The sequence below is a fragment of the Nyctereutes procyonoides genome, unplaced genomic scaffold, assembly GCF_905146905.1.
Source record: "Nyctereutes procyonoides isolate TBG_1078 unplaced genomic scaffold, NYPRO_anot_genome, whole genome shotgun sequence".
Classification (NCBI taxonomy): Eukaryota; Metazoa; Chordata; class Mammalia; order Carnivora; family Canidae; genus Nyctereutes; species Nyctereutes procyonoides.
Window position 1 is genome coordinate 45,038,525 of NW_026575043.1, and position 23,589 is coordinate 45,062,113.

The 23,589-nt window shown below is 46.1% G+C and overlaps 1 protein-coding gene across 1 annotated transcript in view; it reads right to left on the bottom strand.

The window, feature by feature from the left end:
* Positions 1–1,493: 1,493 nt before the first annotated feature.
* Positions 1,494–23,589, bottom strand: part of SGSM1 (small G protein signaling modulator 1) — a gene marked incomplete at its 5' end in the record, with an annotated part of 51,472 nt that continues 29,376 nt past the window's right edge. Inside the window, 9 exon segments of the mRNA XM_055323430.1 lie at positions 1,494–3,518; positions 6,079–6,246; positions 7,327–7,423; positions 8,823–8,932; positions 12,973–13,055; positions 15,001–15,125; positions 17,477–18,067; positions 20,193–20,261; positions 21,532–21,714. Of these exon segments, the coding sequence (XP_055179405.1) occupies positions 3,430–3,518; positions 6,079–6,246; positions 7,327–7,423; positions 8,823–8,932; positions 12,973–13,055; positions 15,001–15,125; positions 17,477–18,067; positions 20,193–20,261; positions 21,532–21,714 (1,515 nt within the window). The 3' untranslated portion in view covers positions 1,494–3,429.

Sequence of the window (23,589 nt, forward strand, 5' to 3'; positions counted from 1 at the left end):
AGAGACACAGGCAGAGGGAGAAGCAGGCTCCATGTACCGGGAGCCCGACGTGGGATTCAATCCCGGGTCTCCAGGATCGCGCCCTGGGTCAAAGGCAGGCGCCAAACCGCTGCGCCACCCAGGGATCCCTTCTAAGAACATTCTGACTAGGCTCACCCAGGCTGCCAATGCTACCTGCAAACTCTGCCCCTACTTTGCTGGCTTATTTGGAAATCTAACTTTTTCTTTTCTTTTCTTTTCTTTTCTTTTCTTTTCTTTTCTTTCTTTTCTTTCTTTCTTTCTTTCTTTCTTTCTTTCTTTCTTTCTTTCTTTCTTAAAAAGATTTTATTTACTTATTCATGAGAGACACAGAGAGAGGCAGAGATACAGGCAGAGGGAGAAGCAGGCTCCCTGTGGGGAGCCCCATGAGGGACTCCATCCCAGGACCCGGGATCACACCCTGAGCCAAAGGCAGATGTTCAACCACTGAGCCACCCAGGAGCCCTGGAAATCTAACTTTTTCTATATAAAACCTGAAGTTTTCATGGGTGCTCATTAGATTAAATCAAGTTTTGCTTCTGCAGCTGAAAGTTAGTTGCTTCCCTTGGCCCATGTTTAGTGGCTGCTAGGGGTGGACACCCACGAGAGGTCCCCGTTGCTTGATGACTAGGGTTCTGAATGGTAGCCACAAGCAGGAACTTGTGGGTGTCAAGGGGGATAAGCTGGTGGTCCATGGGAACATCAGGGGTGAGAGATAAGCTCCCTCTGTAGGTGCCAACTTGAAGGTATGACCCCGAGGCAAATGGCTGACCATCTGGGGACCCCTCTTGGGGCATCAGGTAGACTGCAAAAATGGCCTCAAATATTTCTGTGCCTGTATCCATACTCCTTTTTCATGTCTCTTTGCAAAGCCACCCACCAAATGGGAATTGATCCCCCCCCACCCTTTTGAATCTGTATTCAGACACGTGACTTACTCTGAGCAACAGAATGTAGCAGAAAGGACCTCAGACCAATTCCAAGCCTAGGTCTCAAAAGGCCTTGCACACTTCTCCTTGCTGTCTTGAAAAGTGCCACCATGGCCACATAAACGAGCCTGAGCTGGGCTGCCAGGGGATGAGAGACACTTGGCCCACTTTCCCCGCCAACAGTCAAGCACCTGTCAGAAGCAGAGTCACCTCGTTGGCCAACAGCTGACTACAGACACATGAAGAAGTCCACCACAGACCAGGAGACCCTTCCAGCCCATGCTGTCCCAGAGAATCATAAGCTAAGTAAATGGCAGTGTGAGGCCACTAAGTTGTGGGGTGGTTTGTCATGCAGCATGACTCATGCTGATAGCTAACTGACACGAGGGAGTGAGAAGTATTTCATTTGCCTTAAACCTCCTGGGGAAAGACCAGGCAGCTATAATGAGACTTTGTCCCCCTCTGGGTCTAGGTCACTGGGGTGGGGTTGGGAGGACACAGTCTTTAAAACCAAATACTTCCTTCCTTCATATTAAAAAAATTCCCGAAATGTGGAAATGAAAAATAACCCATATTCACACATTTCTCTGTTTATATATTTTTTCTCCATATATAGACACAACTCTTCAGTAAACAGTTACAAGATATGTTGGCAACACTGAGAAAAGGAGGAGGGCATTCCACAGACAGAACGACTCCCACACACTCGATTCCAGGACACAAGGACGCACGCAATATATGGGGACCAAAATAAGCACAATTAAGCTGAATAAATAGGAATTGTTCCAAATCACAACCATGGACACTTCTCTGGAACACCATGAGAGAGAAGGCAGAGAAGGGATTGTGTGCTGTACTTTGTGACTACTCTGTCGAAAAAATAAATAAGAATCAGAAGGTCTACGACCCGGATCTTGCTAGAATAATGTCCTCTGTAAGGAATAGCAGAGCAGCTGGGTAAATTTAGATCTGGAGGGGTCTTTCGCACATTTTCCCCCCATCTTGGGAAGGTGACGGACCACAGCGAGGAGATACAACTGTCACAGAGCACACTCCTTGGAGGCAAGGGTCATTTAGGTCCGTCCTGCTCAAGAGGCCCCATGTCAGGGACTAGGAGGGTTGGATGCAGCAAAGGCACTAGGGCCAAGGGAAGAGCCCTCACAAGCCCACAGGCAGGGATTCCTCTCCCTCCTGGTTTGCTCAGGACTGAGGACTAATGGATCCTTTCTATGAACACTGTGATGTGCTTTGAGTCTCCAACCTTGCCAAAACCCTACCTGCCATGCTGGGGATGAGCATTCCAATCTGACTCTGTTTCTCTCGATTCCTGTGTATTCTTCAGAAGAGAATTGGCAGGATTGCTCTATCAGAAGGACACTCTAGAAGTGGCCTTTACCAACACACACCTTCCAAGCTTCTGGAGCACCAGCCTCAATGTGCAGAAGGAGAGGTGAGGTCTTCCCTAGGAGCCAAAGAAGGGGACGTGCGCTCTGCCCGGCCTGGGGTGGGGGGTGCCTGGGCAGGACCAAGAGGGGCCTCAAGCTGTCTCACACCTATAGACATTTCCCATGCTCCATTGCCCTTCCAAGGGGAGGCCTCTCTTGAAAAGAAGAAAAGAAATCTCTCCTGGGGTCAGGTGGAGGAGAAAAAAATGAGAGAATACAACAAATGGAGTCTAGACCCCAAGAGGGATGTGGACTCCCTTGTGCCTTTTCTGAACAGGAGGAAGTCTTAGGACATAGGCAGTAAAGAAAAAGTGGGGAGAGAGATATATTTGTAGCCCCGCCTCTATGCTAGTGGTTCTCAAATGGGGATATTTGGCAATATCTGGCAATGTTTTGGGTTGTCTCAACTGGGTTGGGAGGGGGTGTTACTGGCATCTGGCGGGTAGAGGCCAGGTATGCTGCTCAACATCCTACAACACATAGCCCCTCTCAAATAAGAATTACCCAGACCAAATGTCAATGGTACCAGGGTGCAGAAACTGCCCCAAGCCAGCCTTCCAGCCATGTTCTGGAACATCTCCAAACGCCCTTCTCAGAGTACAGAGGTAAGCCCCACAGGCCTCTCCTACACCAATCCCCCTCCCAGAAAACCTCCCTCCCCTAAGTCTCAGCTGACAAAACAGTTTGGAGGGATTGGGACAGAACAAGAGAGAGGCAACCATTCTGGAGGCGACTCATGAAAATGTTCCCTCCATCCACTGACACACCCCAATTCCAACAAGGGAGAAATCCCAGACTTGGACAATCTTTGGTCAAACAGGAAAACGTATGGTCAAACAGGAAAACGTAAGGCTGAACCAAAGGGGCAACCCCCTGACCCCACCTGCCTGGTGGCCAAAGTTGGGGTAGTTTCTCTTTGCACTGAAGTCCATGCTCATGAACAGACACCAGGACCTCGCTCCCGGGGTGGCCGGGAGGAAAAGCAGGATGGACGGGTGGGTGGTGGCTCGGTTGACATTGCCCGGGTGAGCAGGCCCTCACTTGTTCTCGATCAGTGTCTGCACCTTGTACACGAGGTCCCGGGCCAGCTTCAGGACGTGTTTGGTGTTGTGTCGCTCGGCCATTTCTGAAAGAGCAGAAGGCAAGATCTTATGAGCCTCCTGCTGTGTCCATCCGCAAGCCTCAGTCTCAGATTTGATAGGGGCAGGGGGGCTCTGGGGCATTCCCACCATCATCATCTGGCATCATCCCCAGAGCAGCGCTAGAAGCAGAGACTGTGGGGAAGTCCTGCCACTTTGGACCCTGGTCTCCTCATCTGGAAAATGGGGATGGCAACAGTATCTGTTTCACAAGGCTGCTGTGAGATCAAACAAGAGGATGTGGGTTCACCTACAAAAAGTTAGGTCTTCCCAGCCCCTTTATATAAATACCACGACCAGGGTGTGATCCTGGAGACCCGGGATCCAGTCCCACATCCGGCTCCTTGCATGGAGCCTGCTTCTCCCTCTGCCTCTCTCTCTCTCTCTCTCTCTCCCTCTGTGTGTATGTGTTTCTTATGAATAAATAAAATCTTTTTTTTTTTTTTTTAAAGAAAGCAATGCTGGGCACACAGCCAAATGTTAAAAGGTACTAAAGGATATGGAAGGGGAAAGGAGAAAGTAAAAGTAATTTTATTAAGAGCTACATAAAATGATTGCATCTTTTTTCTTAAGATTTATTCTTTTGAGAGAGACAGAGCACAAGCAGGGAGAGCAGGAGAGGGAGAGGCAGACTCCCCGCTGAGCACGGAGCCCAACTTGGGGCTCTATCCCAGGACCCTGAGATCATGACCTGAGCTGAAGGCAGACCCTTAACCGATTGAGCCTCCTAGGCACCCCTGATCAGATCTTTAAAGCATAATAATCCTAAACCAGATGTTTATCATAAAGAAATCATTTATTGGAGGAAAAATGCACTAAGACTATGATTCCCAAACTAGCTACCAAGGTACCCCAGGATGCCACTGGGAACTCAAGGAGATTGTGAAGGAGACAAAATAATATTCCACATCTGTCCAACACCCCACAAACCAGTATGGTGCCAGGGAGGTCACAAATTGCACTGCATTCCTATCAATCACTTTATATCTTTGCAATGCAAGGTTTTTCTGCAAGCAATTGAAAAACCAAGTTTGAGAAAAAAGCAAAAGCCACATGAAAATCACTGTGGAACAGGAAATAAGTGAAGGTGATGGTGTACAATCTGGTTCCAAGGTTTGGGAAGCTATACAAAGCCAACAGGTACATAATCCCATTAATCACTGTACTTATCTAAGAATGAAATAAAAATATTATTTTCTTTTGACTGTGGAAAAGATGAGATGGGAAAAAGTTTTTTCAATGAACCCGGTAAATGCCATGTGGTTTCTTGGGTTGGATGCTAGAGCAGAAAAAGGGCATCGCTTAAAAACCATGCAAAGGGTGCCTGGGTGGTTCTGTTGGTTACGCATCTGCCTTTGGCTCAGGTCATGATCTTGGGGTCCTGGGATCGAGTCCAGCATCCAGCTCCCTGCTCAATGGAGAGTCTGCTTCTTTCACTCCCTCTGCCCCTTTCCCTGCTTACGTCCTCTTCCTCTCTCTCCCAAATAATAAAAAGATCTTTAAAAAAAGGCAAAATCAAAGTCTGTAGTTTAGTTAAGAGTAATGTACCAATGTTTACTTCTTAGTCATGACAAATGTTCTAGGACCAGGTAACATAGAGACGTTAGGGGTGGCTGAGTGGAGGGTATCGAGAACTCTTTGTATTATCTCTGCAACTTCTCTCTAAATTTACACTTACTTCAAAATAAAAAGATTTTTTAAAAATAATGTTTCTGAGGTGCCTGGCAGGCTCAGTTGAGAGAGTGTGAGACTCTTGGAGTTGTGAGTTCCAGCCTCACGCTGGGTGTAGAGATTACTTAAAAAATAAAATCTTTAAAAAAAGGTCTCTGGGGTAAGGTCAAAGGCAGCTTTTCTTTTTCTTCTTTTGCTTTTTTCAAAATTATCTTTAGTTTTCTAAAATTTTAAATAGTGATAATAGTAGCAAGAACTTCCAGCTACAGGGCCCCTCCTATGAGCTGGGTGGGTATCACGTGTAGGCTTTATCCATGTTGTCTCATTTAATTGTTCCAATATCTCTGTGAGGGAGGTGTTAGTATCATTCTATCCCCAAGGAACCTGAAGCCCATAGACATGCAGTCACTTGCCCAAGGTCACATAGCTCTCAAGTGGCTGAGATCCGAATCCATACCTGTTTGACTTCAAAGGCTGTGCCTTTCTCACACCATTTCAAATGCCTCCTTGCAGCTGCTTTTGTGCATATCAGCCCTTCAAAGCAGACACTTTTACCCCATTTGACAGATGAGGAAGTGACACTTAGAGGAGGGGTGACTTATCCATGGGCACAGCTGGTTAGTGGCAGAGGCAGGTTTACCCCTGAGCCTCATTTCAACACCCATGCTCCTTCTGCTAGATTCCTGAGAAAAATTCATTCTCTGTGTTACAAGATGTCAGCTCATCCATTTGTAAATAGACACAAGAAGCAGATGGAACCTCTGTATATCCCCTTTACTATGTGTCAATCTCAACACATCTCCCACCTCTGAGGCCCCAGGACAGGGCCTGTCAGAAGCCCGCACCCCACCGATGACACTCTGGTCATGCAGGTACCGTTAAAGAATTTGATGATGTCCGTGAAATCCATATTGTTCTCCAAGATGATGTCACGGTAGACCTCAACCAGAGCCAGTGCAATGAACAGGACATAGTGGGCGGATGAGACGTGCTTCGCTGCCCAGATGGTCTCCCAGACAGAGAAGACGTCATCGTAGACGAGTTCTGCCAAGACACCCGACATGCACATGCGTGGGGAGAGGGTCAGCCACAGAGCTCACAGTGTTTCCCTCCCTCTGGGAAAATCCCAGGCCAGCTGTGCCCTGTACTTCTGCCCTCGTGCAGCAGACAACAGACAGAGCTCAGGTCAGGAGGTAGGAGGCCTGGACTTGCCATTTGACCGTCAGAAGCCTCAGTTTCCCCAACTGTCAGTGCAGACTAGCGGGGTTCTAAGTTTCCAGCTTCTGTAGGGGAGAAACTGAGCATGGTCAGCTTTAATTTACACTTACCTATCCCTGGTCTGCTCCTTGACCAGTGTCCCCCCTTCTCCCTGTACCTAACAACTCCTTCAGCACCCATGGGGGTATCCCCTGGCCTCTGCACACAGGCAGAGCTGGCGGCTGCCACTGGAGCTAGCCAAGAAACTAGAGAGAGCGGTGGTGGAGAGACGGCTTCCTGTACTCAATAAACTCAGTCCGAATCCAGTCCCACCGCTTACTGGCAAGGTGACCTTGGACTAGTTACTTCCCTGATACCAGCCTCTTCCTCTCCTCCTCTGTAAGCAGGGTGAGGCTTGAAGAGAAAGTACATAGAAATGGGTCAGCGCACTGCCTGGCATTTAGTAAACATCTCCCTGCAGGGTAGATACTCTTATCAGCATCACCCTCATTTTGCACAATACCAGTGTGCAGTGCTATACCCCATTTCTAAGTCACACGGGCACCATGCTGCACAGGACAAGGGGTGCCTTGCCTCTGATAAGCAGCATAACAGAACAGGTAGGAACTAACTGGACTTAGGAGGTGGACAGAGGTGGCCTAAGATCCTGTCTCTACTGGTTCTATCCCTGAATTGAATTCTTGGCCTAAATTTCCTCATCTGTAAAATAGGAACCATGACAACACCTACTGCGTAGTGTTCTTACAAAATAGGGCGGCAGGTGAGTCAACAGAACTCGACAGATGGGCGTTACTCTCTTCTTCCAGCTTCACTCCAACACTCCCAGCTTGCCTCCATGGCACCTTTCTTCCCCTGAGATTCTACTGCAAAGAGTCTGGGAACAAGTCCCTGGTTTGAAGTCAATACCTCGCTTGAAATCCAGCAGGAACCAGCGGTAGCAGAAGTAGAAGTGAGTGTAGTCCCCGTTCTGATGCATCAGCTCAAAGAGCTCTGAGTCCAGAATCTGCACAAGGGAGAAAAGGTTGGCATCAGCCTCCCGGCAGGAGGCTGCACCAGAGGGGTCCACTGAATAAAGGGTGGTCCACCTTCAGACTGGATGCCATTCAACCCCTTAGACCAGGTGGAGTTAAACAATGGGCCAAAGATTTGAAGTGAAAATTGACCCAGTTCAGGTCAACCCAGTTGTGTCCCCAGAGAAGATATGCAAATAACCATAAAGCACGTAAGAGATGCTCGGCATGATTAGTCAGGAAAATGCAAATCAAAACCATGATGAGGGGATCCCTGGGTGGTGCAGTGGTTTGGCGCCTGCCTTTGGCCCAGGGCGCGACCCTGGAGACCCGGGATCGAATCCCACGTCAGGCTCCTGGTGCATGGAGCCTGCTTCTCCTTCTGCCTGTGTCTCTACCCCTCTCTCTCTGTATGACTATCATAAAATAAATAAAAAATTAAAAAAACAAAACAAAACAAAACAAAAACAAAACCATGATGAGATACCACTCCACACCCACCAGGACGGTAAGGGTCAAAATGGCAGACAACAAGGTGTTAGTGAGGCCGGGGAGAAACTGGAACCCCTGTATGTGGCTGGTGGGAATGTAACGTGGTGCAGCTGTAATATCACTCCTAAGTATATCACTAGGAGAAATGAAAATGGACGGCCACATAAAAACCTGTACACGAATGTTCACAGTGCACAATTCCCAACAGCCCAAGGGTAGAAACAACCCAAACGTCCATCAATGAATGACTGGAAAAACAAAATGTGGCAGAGCCATCCAATGGAACATCATTTGGCAATAAAAAGGAATGGCCTATTGACACGCACTACAATGTTGAGGCACTTTGAAAACATGATGCTAAGTGAGAGAAACCAGACACAGAAGTTATGTTACTGCATTTCTATGAAATGTCCAGAATAGGTAAACCGATGGAGAAAGAAAGTAGATTAATGGTTGCCAGGAGCTAGGGAGAGGAAATTATGTTACCGTGGTTACTGGGGTTTCTTTTTGGGGTGCTGAAAAGGTTCTGAAATTAGTGATGGTTTCACCACTGAGATTATTCTAGAAACCATTGGATTGTATATTTAAAAAGGGTCAATTGCATGGTATGTGAATTATAGCTCAATAAAGCTGTGTGTGTGAGAAATATACCCAAATGTTATTTTGAGGGAAAGGATCAGTACAAGCAAGCATCTTTTTAAGGGCGAGAGCCATATTTTATTACTGTAGCTACAGTGCCTGGACTGAATAAATGCTCAGTGAGAATGAATCCAGTGGAGTTGATCTGAGTTAAAATGAACTGAATTGAGTTGAGTTAGGCTAAGCATGGCTGTTACGTTGATTTGAGGTCCATTAGGCTGAAGCGGAAGAAGGTATATTATTGAATAGGACTGGCCGTACCTGGATCAGTGACCTCATGTTGGCAAAGTGTGTGTCCATGGCACCTCCATGGGGGAAGTTCTGGTTCATCCTCTTCATGAGCTCCGTGAAGCAGCTGAAGGCGAGGGCCTCTGGGGAAAGAGCACAGAAGAAACAGTCACCTCTGCCAGTGCCCAAGGAACCCAAGCTCCCAAGGTGATCCCAAGGTCGAAGGCCTGGAGCCGGTTCCTGAAGTCCACAGCCAGAGGAGAAACATGCAGAGGAGGGAGCATCAGTGTATCCCACTTCAGAGAGAGCTCTGCAGTCATTAAGTACTTCCCACCTGCGAGGGGCTGAAATGGCCTTTCTTTTAGGAGATGATGCTGACACCAGACGTTCTTTTTATTTTTGTTTAAAGATTTATTTACTTATTTTAGAAAGAGAGCAGGGGAGGGGCAGAGGGAGAGAGAGGAAGAGAAACTCAAGCAGACTCCTCATTGAGTGTGGAGCCCAACTCGGGGCTTGATTTCACAACCCTAAGATCATGACCCAAGCTGAAACAAAGAGTCAGATGCTTCACCAACTCAGCCAGCCAGAAGCCCCCAGATAGTCTTTTAAAAGATCCCAATTTACTCTAATAAAAAGTTGATGATGTTTCGTTGGTCCCAAACTTTTTTCTTTTTCAAAATTCTAACAGTTCATGGGATTCTGAAGTCTGGGAACCACTGAATTAAAATGGCAATTGTCAATACTGGAAGGGTGCTAACAGGCAAAGAATTATGCAAAGAAAGGGTCCAATAACGGGAAATGCTAGAGAGGGACTACATATATTGAGAAATTAAAGGCTCTGAGAAGTCCTGCAGTAAAGAAACCAGTTTCATATTGTTTCAGCCAGCATTTAGAAAAATTTGTTTGAAAATGGTACCTTTTTCTCCCTCTTCTAACATCTGGTGTCCTTTAAAGCACAATAGTTTTTATTTTGTTAAGTCCAATTTATTTATTTCTTTTTTAAAAATTTTATTTATTTATTCATGAGAGACACACAGAGATAGGCAGAGACATAGACAGAGGGAGAAGAGGGCTCCATGCAGGGAGCCCGATGTAGGACTTGATCCTGGGACTTCGAGATGCCACCCTGAGCCAAAGGGAGATGGTCAACCACTGAGCCACCTGGGTGTCCCCAGTCCAATTTATTTTTAATTATGCCACTATATTCTTTTGGTGTCATAACTAAGAAATCGCTGCTTTACACCCAAGGTCACAAAGATGTATGCCTGTGTTTTTCTAATAATTTTACAGTTTTTACTCTTATATTTAGGTCCATGATCCATTTTGAGTTAGTAGTTTTTATATAGTATGAAGTAGGAGTTTGACTTCAATTTTGTGCATGTGGATATTTGGTTGTTTCAACATCATATGTTGAGAAGACTCTTCTTTCCTCACTGAGCTGAAATGTCTTGGCACCCTTGTCAAAATCAACTGACATAAATGTACCAGAAATGCTTCTTTCTGGACTTCCAATTTTATTTTACTCATCTACAAGGTCTATCCTTGTCAAAGTATCACACTCTATTGATTACTATAATATTCTAGTAGGTTTTGAAATTGGGAACTGTATGTCCTCTAACATCTTCTTTTTCAAAATTGATTTTCATCCCTTGCATTATCAAATGAGTTTTAGCATCTGCTTGCCCATTCGTACAAAAAAAAAAAAAATGCAGCTGGGATGTTGACAGGATCACACTGAACCTAGCTCAATTTGGAGAGTATTGCCATCTTAACACTACTAAGTCTTCTGATCCATAAACATGAGGTGTCTTTCCATTTATTTAGATGTTTAATTTTTTAATTTTTAAAAATATTTTCTTTCTTTATTCGTGAGAGACACACAGAGAGAGGCAGAGACATAGGAGGGAGAAGTAGGCTCCTTACAAGGAGCCTGATGCAGAACTCGATCCCAAGACCCCAGGTCATGCCCTGAGCCGAAGGCAGATGCCCAACCACTGAGCCACCCAGGTGCCCTAGATCTTTAATTTTTTAAACAATATTTTACAGTCTTGGCATACAGGCATACCTTGATTTATCACACTTTTCTAATACTGCATTTTTTACAAATTGAAGGTTTGTGGCAACCCTGCATCAAGCAAGTCTACTGATGTCATTTTTCCAACAGCATTTGCTCACCTCGTGTCTCTGTCACATTTTGGTAATACTTGCAATGTTTCAAACATTTTCATTATCATTGTATTTGTTACAGTGACCTTTAATCAGTGATTATGACTTGCTGGAAGCTCAGATGATTGTTCGTAATTTTTTAGCAATAAAATATTTTTTTTAATTTTTTTAATTTTTGTTATTTATTTATGATAGTCACAGAGAAAAAGAGAGAGGCAGAGACACAGGCAGAGGGAGAAGCAGGCTCCATGCACCGGGAGCCCGATGTGGGATTCGATCCCGGGTCTCCAGGATCGCACCCTGGGCCAAAGGCAGGCGCCAAGCCGCTGCGCCACCCAGGGATCCCCAATAAAATATTTTTAAATTAAGGTATGTGCGTTATTTTCGAACTGTGCTACTGCACACTTAATAAACTATAGTATAGTATAAATATAATTTGTATATGCACTGGGAAATCTAAAAATTCATTTGACTCACTTTATTGAGATCTTCACTGTATCACAGTGGTCTAGAACTGAACCAGCAAATCTTTCACTTCCTCTCTTAAATTAATATAAATCTTCTTTTAGATGCTATTACAAATGGGATTGTCTTCCTAAAGAAATACAACTGACTTTTGTATATACATCTTGTATCTTGCAACCTTGCTGAACTTTTTTTATTAGTTCCAGTATTTTTTTAGAGGGGGAGTGGCAGTGAAAGAGGGAGAGAACATCAAGCAGGCTCCATCCCTAGTGTGGAGCCCAACACGAAGCTGGCTTTCACAACCCTGAGATCATGACCTGAGTTGAAATCAGGAGTCAGACACTTAACAGACTGAGCCACCCAGGTGGCTCCTCTAATACTTTTTTTTCTTATTCCTTAGGATTACTATATACAAAAATCACATCATCTGCAATAGACAGTTTTATCTCCTTTCCAGTACGGCTACCTTTTGTTTCTTTTGTTTCCTTAATTGTCCTGTCTAGAACCTTTTTTGTAGCAAAAGTGGACATCCTTACCTTACTTCTGATCTTAGGAGGACAGCAATCAGTCTTTCACCTTGAGTATGAACTAGCTGTAGTTTTTTCTTACGTACCTTTTATGTTTAGGAAGTTTCCTTCTATTCCTAGTTTGTTGAGTGTTTTTAATATGGAAGGGTGTCAGATTTGGTCAAATGCCATTTCCTTGTCAACTAAGACAACTGTGTTATTTTTATCCTTTATTCTATTAATATGGTGAATTACACTGATTCATTTTCATTCATTGAACCAGCCTGTGTTCCTGGGATAAATTCTATGGGGTCATGGTAAATAGTCCTTCTTAGATCTTGCTGGATTCAATTCACTGTTTGGCTAAGGATTTTTCTCTTTATTTTTTTTTTAAAGATTTTATTTATTTATTCATGAGAGACACAGAGAGAGGCAGAGACACAGGCAGAGGGAGAAGCAGGCTCCCTGTGGGGAGCTCGATGCAGGACTTGATCCCAGGACCCCGAGATCACAATCTAAGCCAAAGGTAAATGCTCAACCACTGAGCCACCCAGGTGTCTCAGGATTTTTGTCTCTATATTCATAAAGGACATCAGTTTGTAGTTTTTTTTCTTGTGATGTCTTTGTCTAGTATTAGTACCAAGGTACCAGTGGGCCCTCATATAAGGAATGGTCTTATAGAGTGAATTGGAAAGTATTCCCTCCTATTCTATCTTTTTGAAGAATTTGTAAATAATTGTTTGGTAGAATTCACCAGTGAAGACATCTGACCCTGGGTTTTCCTTTGTTTCCATTCACATTTGTACAATCTGTGGCTAGCAAAGGCCTGGCTGGGTGTTGGGCACCTGGCAGTAAAAGCGTTAGGCCTGGCTAATGTGGAAAAATAAGATGTTTTATTTCACCAGGACCTTGTTGTGTTCACCAACAGGTCCTCTGAGCACCTGTACTGACCCATTCCATGGAGTCACAAAGTGAGGTTAACATCCCTCCTATGCAGTAGTAAGAAAATTGTACCTCTGGCCCTGGAGTGGGGAGGACATACTCACCATCATCCAGGATGACCAGCAATGGAGCTAGGAGGTCACACATGCCCTGGACATAGCCGATCTCAATGTGCTGCCAGATGTAACTATAAGAGAGAGACAAGGGGCCTAAGGATGGCAATCATGACCCGTCTCTCCAACCCAATTCTCTCCCTCCTCCCTACACAGTCCCCCAGCCCTCACCTGAATTACTCATTCCTTCAGCTCCCTGCTGCATGCCTTTCCCCAGTCTCACTCTCTTCGAACATCGTATTCTCAGCCACCACAATGGCCTTCCTAAAGCCCAACTCAAAGAGTCCACCACTTGTTCACAGGCTTCCCACTACATGACAAAACAATGTGCAAACTCCTTCACTAAGGGTACAAGGCATTTAGTGTCTCCTCCCTATCCATCTTCACAGTCCCATCATCACTTCCTGGCACTTCCTCTTCTCTGGCACACATTCATGCCCCTGTGCTTTGCCAGTTCTGTGCCTGGAGTTCCCATTTGCCCCCTTAATAATAATAATATTTACTGAGCATTTACTGTATACTCAGTCACTAAACATGTATTGTACCATGAAATTCTCAATCATATGAGAAAGGTATTATTATATCCCATTTCACTGATGAGGAGACTGAGCCCACAGATAAAAGTGACACGCATAGAGTCATACACCTAATAATAAGTGGCAGAGACAGGATTTGAGCCCAGATGGCCTCATCACCGGGTATGCATATTTTAAGTGCTGTCTTGAGTCTCTCCTAATTTTGCCAAGGGCCATCTTCAATGTCACCACCTCTGTGAGGCCTTCCATGATTTCTCCCAAGGTTATAACCCAGCAAAAGTCAGTCTATGTTTCCTTCGCCTCCAGTACCTCTTCATTCTAATGTAGCATACTATATTAAAGTTCATTATATTTGTATCTCCTCAACTCCAATTTGGGGGTCAATGACTGCGAGAGGAGACTGTAAGATAGAATATAGTACTTGTTGTTAAAAATGAGTTAGAGCAAGAGTTGGCATACCTGTCCTGAGAAGTCCAGGTAATAATTACTTTCAGCTTTATACACCTTATGTTCTCTGTCTCAACTACTCAACTCTGCAGAAGCAGTCATAGATACTATGCAAACAAAAGCACATGGATGAGTTCTGATAAAACTTTATTTACAAAAATAAGTGGTGGCCTGGATTTGGCCTGTGGGCTATACTAGTAATTTGTGAAGCTCTCAGTTAGAATAGCATCAAGAAATGTCCAGGATGCATTATTAAGCGTATAAAGCAAGCTGTACAAAAATATAGTATTCATCCCATATAGGTAAATTTAAAAGAAAACATTAAAATATGTATGTACTCATGTGATATATAATATATCTATATCTATTCTGCGATTTCACACATATTTTAAACATAGCTAGCTAGCTAGGGAAGATATTCACTAAATTGTTAGCAGTAGTTTCTTCTCGTGAGGTGAATTATGACTGGAGAAGGAAACAGTTTCTCTTTAGACCTTATAAGCCAAGACCTTATGAACTTCTGGTTTCGCCGGTTGATTTAGGTTTTTAATAAGCTTGAGTTACTCTCATATTTTAAGAAATAAAATATTTAGTATGCAGTGAAAAGTAATAGGAAGTTCCAGGTCTTGGCTTAAGGAAATAAACCACATATTCTAGAGCCTGAGAGATGTGAGTATGAGTTCCTGCTCAGGTAACTGCCCCGCTGGGGGACTTGACCACCGTGGTAGCCCTCAACCTCCATTTCCTCACCTGTAGAAGGGGGTAATACTTACCCCACAGGCTTACTATGAGGAATAGGTGAAACAGTGTTAGTAAAGGGCTCAGGAGAGAGTACCCGATATACAGTAAGTAAGTGCTTAATAAATGCTCTCTGTTATTATCATTGCTCTGATTGTTATCTTATTGGCAGTGTGGGCTGGAATAAGTGCCAGATTGGCAAGGTGCCAGCTGTAGAGGCAGGGGGCTCCCTGTAGCCCTAGCCTTTGCCACCACCTCCCATGCCCCTACAGATCCCCCGACTCCCCAACCCAGCCACCTGCACATGATGTTGCGCAGCTTCTCCAGGTTGGCGGGCGTGAAGTACCAATAGTTGCGGTCACACCTCTGGACATCCTTCTCGATGCGGTGCAGGTTCACCGTGTACAGGTCCAGGAGCTCTGGCTGCAGGCCCCCAGGAGGGGAAGGAAAAAACAATTACACCCCAACTCCTCCTAGAGGTCACATTCCAGAGGTTTTCCCTCCTCCTCACCCTCACCCTCCACCGAAACGCCCACATCCTCTTCCAGAGCCAGGTAGGTCTTTGATTTCATTTCTGTTGTTTCCTGAGAAAGTACCTTTTCACTTTGTATGATTAAAGTTTTTTTTGTTTTTCTCCCTTTTATGAAACAAAACAATTCTCTAAGGTGCACAGACTAATTATCCCCGCTGAGTGGATGAGGGTTATAACTAGCTGGAGGTCCTCCCTGTTCCCTGCTGAACACTGGACTGGAAGACTGGAGGAAACGATTAGGAGTCTGGTTCTGGCCATATGCTGGACTTGCTGCCTTGACCTCACCTGATGAAAAGGTGCAATGATATGTGAGAAAAATAAGGAGCATTTTTTTTAAGATTATTTATTTATTTATTCATAGGGACACACAGAGAGAGAGAGGCAGAGACACAGGCAGAGGGAGAAGCAGGCTCCATGCAGAGAGCCTGATGTGGGACTCAATCCAGGGTCTCCAGGATCACGCCCTAGGCTGCAGGCGGCGCTAAACCGCTACACCACCGGGGCTGCCCAATAAGGAGCATTTCAAGGCTAAAATTTAACCCACAAAAGCAAGAAAATATCAAATCTGGCTTTTGCCATGAAGGAAGCTCCCAAATTGGCAAAATGTAAGCTTCGATTGAATGATTTTGGGGTCCTTCTCCACCAAGGTAAGGAATCTAGTAAGAGACTTTCCTGCATTAAGGGGGACCCCCAAAGAGCCTCATCCCCAGTAAGGGAGCCCTGGAAGAAAAACTAACATTTGGGGTCCCGAGGACCACTGCCTGTCTTGAACAGAGGTGTCAAATGAAGTGTAAAATACAGCTCCCTGGATAATTAAAGGCCTCAGATCAGGTTTACAGCTCATGCAGCTGCATCATCCAAAAGCAAAAATAAATTCTATGTGAAGGCAGAGAAAAATCCAAGACGACAGCTCTCCATCGGGAGCAGCAGACTGGAGAAGACCCCAGAGATACTTCTTGAGACACACAAAATGAACAGAAAACCTGATGTGTCTGAATGTTCCAGCAGAGATTTAGAAAACTGGCACACCTTGGGGGATGGGGAAGTGAAATGATGATTCATATGAAGCAAACGCAGGAAAAGAAAACAGACAAGGAAATGAAGATGCACGTGGAGAAAACAAAATTTTTGTACAGGAAAGAAAAAAAAATAAGTGCATCTTCCTACATGGTATATACATTATGTTGTTATACTACTGTGAACACTAAAGAGTCATTTAACTAAAGTTATTATAACTGTAATGGATGGATGGGGCTGGGAAGGTGTCACTGTGTGGTGAGGGAGTGGATGTGGAATGTCTGGGATTAAAGAAAAAGACAATAAAGATCAAGAAGTAGCAACACAAGTTATGTTATTCACATACTTTACATACTGTTCTTTACAGACAGGGGGGTAAACACCATATAATTTGGGCAGAAGGGGCACCTGGGTGGCTCAGTGGTTGAGCATCTGCCTTGAGCTCAGGTCATGATCTCAGGGTCCTGGGATCGAATTCCGTATTGGGCTCCCTATAGGGAGCCTGCTTCTCCTTCCTCCTATGTCTCTGCCTTTCTCTGTATGTCTTTCATGAATAAATAAACAAAATCTTAAAAATATAATTTGGGCATAATAAGTAACTGCTACTGCCTCTGGGGGAGAGCTCCATGGGAGCAGATGGGGGCACTTCTGGTTTCCTATTCAGCCTTGTCTGACTCTTTAAACTATGGGCATGTATATCTTAGAAATAAGTTCTTTAAAGGAAAATGGATACACCATTGCCTGGCTCAGCAAACACCCCATTCAACTGACATCCTTTGGTTTAGACTTTTTGGCAAGAAAGGAAACTTAAGTATTTAAAAGTTGCTGGACCTGAATGTATGCCAAGATGCTCATCATTAAGGCTGCTATTGACTGACAGTTCACTGCACATTAGGCATGGGGGACTGGACTCACTAATACAGAGAACAGCTCAGGAGGGAAGGTACTCAACTGGTAGGGAAACTGAGGCTCAGAAAGACAAAGTGATGTGCCTCAGCTGGTATTGAACCTAGGACGGTTAGAACTCCAAAGCCTGTGTTCTTTAGGTTAGTACAGTATAGTTACTGTCTTCCTTCCCAAATCAGCTTCTCCAGGGCAACCCCTGTGCTGAGGAAGATGTGACAGACCAGAGGTCATTCTGGGGAACTGAGGCTCGTGGGACACACCCACCCTCCCACAGCTGTTAGGGAAGAAAATTGAGTGGAAGGGAATCCTGGTAACTTACAGAGTAAGTGACGCCGCTGGAAGACACAGGGGACGCCTCATTGTTGGCAGAAGTGGCCACGGCCAGAGAAGCCAGGGCAGGGAAGAGACTTTCCATCTCGGGCTCTTCTGAGAGATTGTCCCCACTGTCCACCTGGCTGTGCTTCTCCGCCTCGCTGCCCCCCCAGCCCTCCATGGCGGCCCCCTCCTTTTCGGGCAGGGCCATGTCCATGCTGCCAGTGAGGGACATGAACTCGTCCATGCTCTCGTTGGCAAGGAGATCACTCTCCAGGCTGTCCTGCACGGCCAGCTCCTCACGGGGGGCCTCGTCCCGGGAGGTGGTGGCCTCACTGCTCTGCCCGTCATCCACGCTGCTGTCCCCAGGTCGAAGAGCCAGGGGGGCATTCCGCTGGGCATCCATGACACTGTCCTCTGTGCTCAGGCTGGGCTCTGAGTGCTCCGAGAGGCCCGAGGAGAAGTTGTGGGAAGAAGGATGGCCAGAGTCTGGAGAACAGGTGCCATTCACCAGGTTCCCATTGGGGATCTTGGGCTGTTTCTCCTCCAGCCTGCATTCTGCTTCCACTTGTTCCACTTCATCCACAGACTCAAACACCTGAAGACAAGGTGCAGAAAAACAGAGACTAGGATGTCCATTATGGCACTCCTTCCAGCAGCATCCTAAATATCCGTCAGCAGCAGACTGGTTCCATTATGGAACATGCATGCAGAACACTATACATCCAGGAAAAAGAGTGGGGGGTGGAACCAGGTATAATATATGCTTCCGTTGTGAAAAATTAAAAAATGGTCTATTGCAAGGAAACACACAGAATAATCCAGAAATAAGGAAGCATTGAAATTGCCTAAGGAGGGAGTACTAGGGAATTGAAGCAGCAGGGAGCATGCCTTTCATCTCACAAAATCATATACACATAATTTTTTAAGTAAAAAATTGGTTAATAATATAGGAAACAGCTAAAAAAGCATACTCTATCCATGTGGTTGGTTATTACAGAACTACTTTCAAAAGTAGTGAGATGTATATATAACATTGTGCAAAAGCCTCCAGGATAGGGGATCCCTGGGTGGCTCAGCGGTTTAGCACTGCCTTCAGCCCAGGGCGTGATCCTGGAGTCCTGGGATCGAGTCCCACATCAGGCTTCCTGCATGGAGCCTGCTTCTCCCTCTGCCTGTGTCTCTGCCTCTCTCTCGTGAATAAATAAATAAAACTAAAAAAAAAAAAAAAGCCTCCAGGATACATCTCAAAGACTTACTTGTCGTTCTTTATATTCATAGGTCATATTCCATCAGGGATATAGTATAAGACCACATTCCAAGGTGACATGAAATATTTCTTCTCTGTGTGTTTGTGTCACCCATTTGATTTGCTGTTAAAATCATGTTTTTGAGTTTTAAATTTTTCTTCTCGATTTGTTTTAAATCATGTAAAAAATTTAATAATGTACTTAACTCCAAAGTCGGAACTAGAAAACAAGGGATATTCAGGGAAACATAGATTCTTCTCCTGTGCCCTCCCCATTTCCCTGTAGGTAACCATTCTGATTTGTTTCGGAATTATTCATTCATTGTTTTTCAAAATAGATATGTTAATATTCATATTTCCTCTTTTTATGCAAAAGGTGACAGAGTATGTGTATTTTGGGGGCTTTGCTTTTTTAATATTGAGTGAGATGAGTTAACATTTCATTGCATAATATGGAAAGCTGTGGAACAACACATATGATAGCATTTATGTAGAAATGTTCAGGGATCCCTGGGTGGCGCAGCGGTTTGGCGCCTGCCTTTGGCCCTCTCTCTCTCTCTCTCTCTCTCTCTGTGACTATCATAAATAAATAAAAATTAAAAAAAAAGAAATGTTCAAAAATTACCAAACACTGCAGTATATCCTTTACATATTGCATATATAGTTCTGTGTATGTACAGACAAACAGAAGCACCTGGAAGGATACATAGCCAAATGATGATATGTCTAGGGAGGGCAAGTAGGGCAAGTAGGGATTAGGAATGGTCAAAGTCAAACAGCTTTCTCTGCAAGATTTTAATTTTTTTTTAAGATTTTATTTATTTATTTATTTATTTATTTATTCATTCATTCATTCATTCATTCATTCATTCATTCATGATAGACATATATAGACAGAGAGGAGAAGCAGAGAGACAGGCAGAGGGAGAAGCAGGCTCCATGCAGGGAGCCTGACATGGGACTCAATCCCGGGACTCCAGGATTGCGCCCTGGGCCAAAGACAGGCGCCAAACCACTGAGCCACCCAGGGATCCCCAAGATTTCAATTTTTTTACAAGGAGAAGAGATTCATGTATTACTTATGTAACCAAAAACTCCAGTTTTAATGCTTGTATAAAAAGCTAAAACAGAGGATCCCTGCGTGGCTCAGCGGTTTAGCGCCTGCCTTTGGCCCAGGGCGTGATCCTGGAGTCCCAGGATCGAGTCCCGCGTCGGGCTCCCGGCATGGAGCCTGCTTCTCCCTCTGCCTGTGTCTCTGCCTTTCTCTCTCTCTATGTCTATCATGAATAAAAAAAATAAAATAAAATAAAAAATAAAAAAAAAGCTAAAATAAACCATAAGTGACACCTGTAGATGACTAGCGTCCATTCCCTTTACTCCAAGCTGGAGGGAATGTGTGGGTGGAGTGGGGAGGGAAGGATGGGGCGGGGGGGGGGGGGGGGCGGGAGGAGGCCTGGGGCCTCCGGAAGGTCACCTGTGTGCTGCTGCTGGAGTCACTCTGCAGGCGGACATGTTGGCGGCCGGAACTGCAGCTCTGGGAGGACTGATAAAAAAAAAAGAGGCCAAGAGAGCAGGGGTGAGGCTGCATCCAGGTTCTGGGGCCCTGCACTCAGCTCAGGCACGGATTCTGCAAGTGAGGTCTCATCTCTATTTCTGACTTGGGCAGGCCCATCAGTGCCTCTGCTTCCTGTCCGTACAAGGAGAGTGGGGGGCAGGGGAACTCCCTCTACTCCCTGGAGCCTCCTCAGGAGTCACACAGCAGCCCCTGGACCCCACCTCCCTGCTACTCCTGCAACCAGAAAACCTCACCTTTAACTGCCCTGTACTTGAGACTTCCAGTATTTAAGTTCAACTCTGAGTGACTGGTTGGCACTAATGGCCTGATTTTTTTTTTCAATCCCCTCTCTGTGTACATGCTTTTGCCCTATAACTTCTAGTTCCTGCTTTGGCCAAGTGGGATGTCAGCAACCTCGCCAGTGCAGAGGTTTAACCGGTACCCATGTATTTCCACTTTGTCTTTTTATGATCTGCATTCATGATGAGAACGTGCCCAGCTCAGCCTGCCAGAGGGTGTGGAGCACAGCCCACTCACCCCAGACAGGTGAGAGAGCCCAGGAAAGAGCGACAAACCTTCCAGCTGACCAGGCACTGACAGCAGGCACAAGGATGAGCCCTGCCAGCCCCACTCTGAGCAGAAGTGCTCAGCTGAGCCAGATGGTGAGGACACATTCAGTGTTTACTGTGAGAAGCCACTGACTTTTGGTGGCTGCTTGCTATGCTATGCAGTATGATTGCTGGCAACTGATGAGTGTACGTCACTGGTGAAGAGAATTAACTTTCTTCTCAGCTCCTTCTTTGGGATGCTAAACTGGAGGTTCTGTGAGAGCAGAGACTCAGTCACTGGAGTGATCCTGGCATTCCAGGATGTTCTTGATGGTCGCCGGCACATAGTGGGTACTCAGCGAGCATTTGCAGATCACATGAAGGTCTAGCTCTGTGCTAGGTGCTTTGTATGCACTACCTCGTGTGAGCTGCACACACAAACCTCCCCTATGCAAATGACTGTTTCCATTTTATAGATGTGGAAACTGAGGCCCATAAGTAAAGGTGCTTGCTTGAGGCCCCACAGCTAGGAAATTGTGAGGGTGGATTCAGATGCAGGTCTACCAAACTCCACAGTCACCTCCCACCCAAACACTAGGGGTGTGATTCTGCCTCCAGATGCCCAGCCATCACCATCCCTGCAACAACTAAACAGAGGGAATTCCGGCCTTAATCACCCCCCGTGCTCCCGGATGTGTGGTGCGCATCACCTCATTGCTGATGGTGGAGTCCCGGTGCATCATCCGGTGCAGGTGGCTGTCCAGGCTGGCCCCTGATGAGCATTTAGCCAAGGCAGCTGCATGGGACTCCCGCTCCCTCTGCCGCACGATTGCCTCGCAGCCCAGCCATTCAGCCATGGTCTGTGCATAGCACGCATGAATCTGCTCGTCCACCTGCCGGGACAGAGGCAACATCACCCTGGAGGAGAGCCAGCCCAACCCAAAAGAGGACGCTGGCTCTGACCTGGGGCCCTCAGCCCTGGAGACACCCAGCCATCATTCATGGACATCCAATGGACACTGACTGAACACCTACTATGTGCAGGGCGCTGGCTAGGCCCTGGGGATACACAAACGTGTGAGGCTACTTCTCTCTTTCAGTGTTTGCTTCCTCCCTTATATTCATTCATTCATTCATTCATTCATTCATTCATTCATTCACATACACATTCAAATATCTGTGGAGCGGGATCCCTGGGTGGTGCAGCGGTTTAGCGCCTGCCTTTGGCCCAGGGCGCTATCCTGGAGACCTGGGATTGAATCCCACTTCGGGCTCTCGGTGCATGGAGCCTGCTTCTCCCTCTGCCTATGTCTCTGCCTCTCTCTCTCTCTCTGTGTGACTATCATAAATAAATAAAAATTTAAAAAAAATATCTGGAGCTTCTACTCTGCCAGGCAGTGTACTAAGTCTGGAGGGTACTGAAGGGGGACTGGAGAAAGGAAGTTTCTTTCCTTTATTACCTTCCTTCTCTCCTTCCTTGTCCACTCATTTACCCATAATTTGGGAAGCACCTACTATGCGCTAGGTACCACGCTAGGCATAGGGAAAACAAGACGAGCAGAATGCCCCACTCCATTCATCCATCCACTCCCTCCACACATGTACTGAGGGCCTCCCATGTCCCCAATGTGGGGCCAGGTGCTGAGAATACAAAGATGAACAAAACCAACGTCTCCCCTTACTCCAGCAGCGGCCTTATAGCAGGGCTATAGATTTCAAGTATTTTTCTTGTGCTGTGTCAGCAGACAGGAGAGCAGCTTGCGTTGCTCCTGATACACGGCCCAGGTAACAGGCTCTGTGTTTGCCAGGCCTCTGGGCATAAATGGGGGCAGACAGTCTGATCTAAGTAAGGATGTGGATGGGTACAAAGGGGAAGAGAGAGGGCAGGGAGCCTGCCCCGTGCCTGGGCTGGGAGCGGTGGGGAATCCTTTAGTTATTCAGGGCTTCCAGAGAGAGGCTCGAGGTAGCCCCAAGTGTACCCCAAGCCCCAAGCCCTGTCCTCCCACTCACTGACCACCAGAAGGTTCAGCGCAGCACACCTCCGCGTTCCCACTGCTTTCCTAAGCTAGGTTTCCACGACCCTGCACCAGGATGACCCCAATAGCATCCTTCCCAGTGCCTGCTTGTCCGAGCTTGGCCCCTCCTATACATTTACCCCTTGGCAGCCTCCTCACCAGCCCCACCTCTCACTGTGGCCCCCACCCTCCTGTCCTTTATGTTCTCCACCACCATGCACTTCCTACCCCTCCCCACACAAACCTACACAGATACCTGCACACAGCATCATGCACCTGTCTCCAGGCTTTGCTCTTGCTGCCCCTCTTTCCAGAGGCCCTTTCTCATCCCACTTGCCTGGAAATCAAGCAGGGAGCCTTCGGCAGAGGTGCCTCCTAGGAGCTCTTAAAACCCCTGGGTTTGCCCCCTCCATCTGACTCTGCATAACCCCCACTAAACTGGCAAGGACCTCGTCTAATGCACTGCTGGGTCTCTGGTCCCGAGCACAGGGCCTGGTACCCCCAGAACAATGTTCCTGTTTGCCAGGAGCCCAGCAGGCAGAGGGTGAAGCATGGTAGGGGCCTCATGCTATCCCTGGGATGATTTTAGATCATCGTTCACTGGCATGGGTTCTTATACAGAATCACAGTGCGATTTCTATCTTCAGCTCCCCTTTAACTTTTAGGATTATGGGAAACGTCAGTCTGGTGCTATAGTGTCTTGAACACCTCCTATAACCCTTCATAATCCCCTTTTTAACAAAGAGAGAGCAG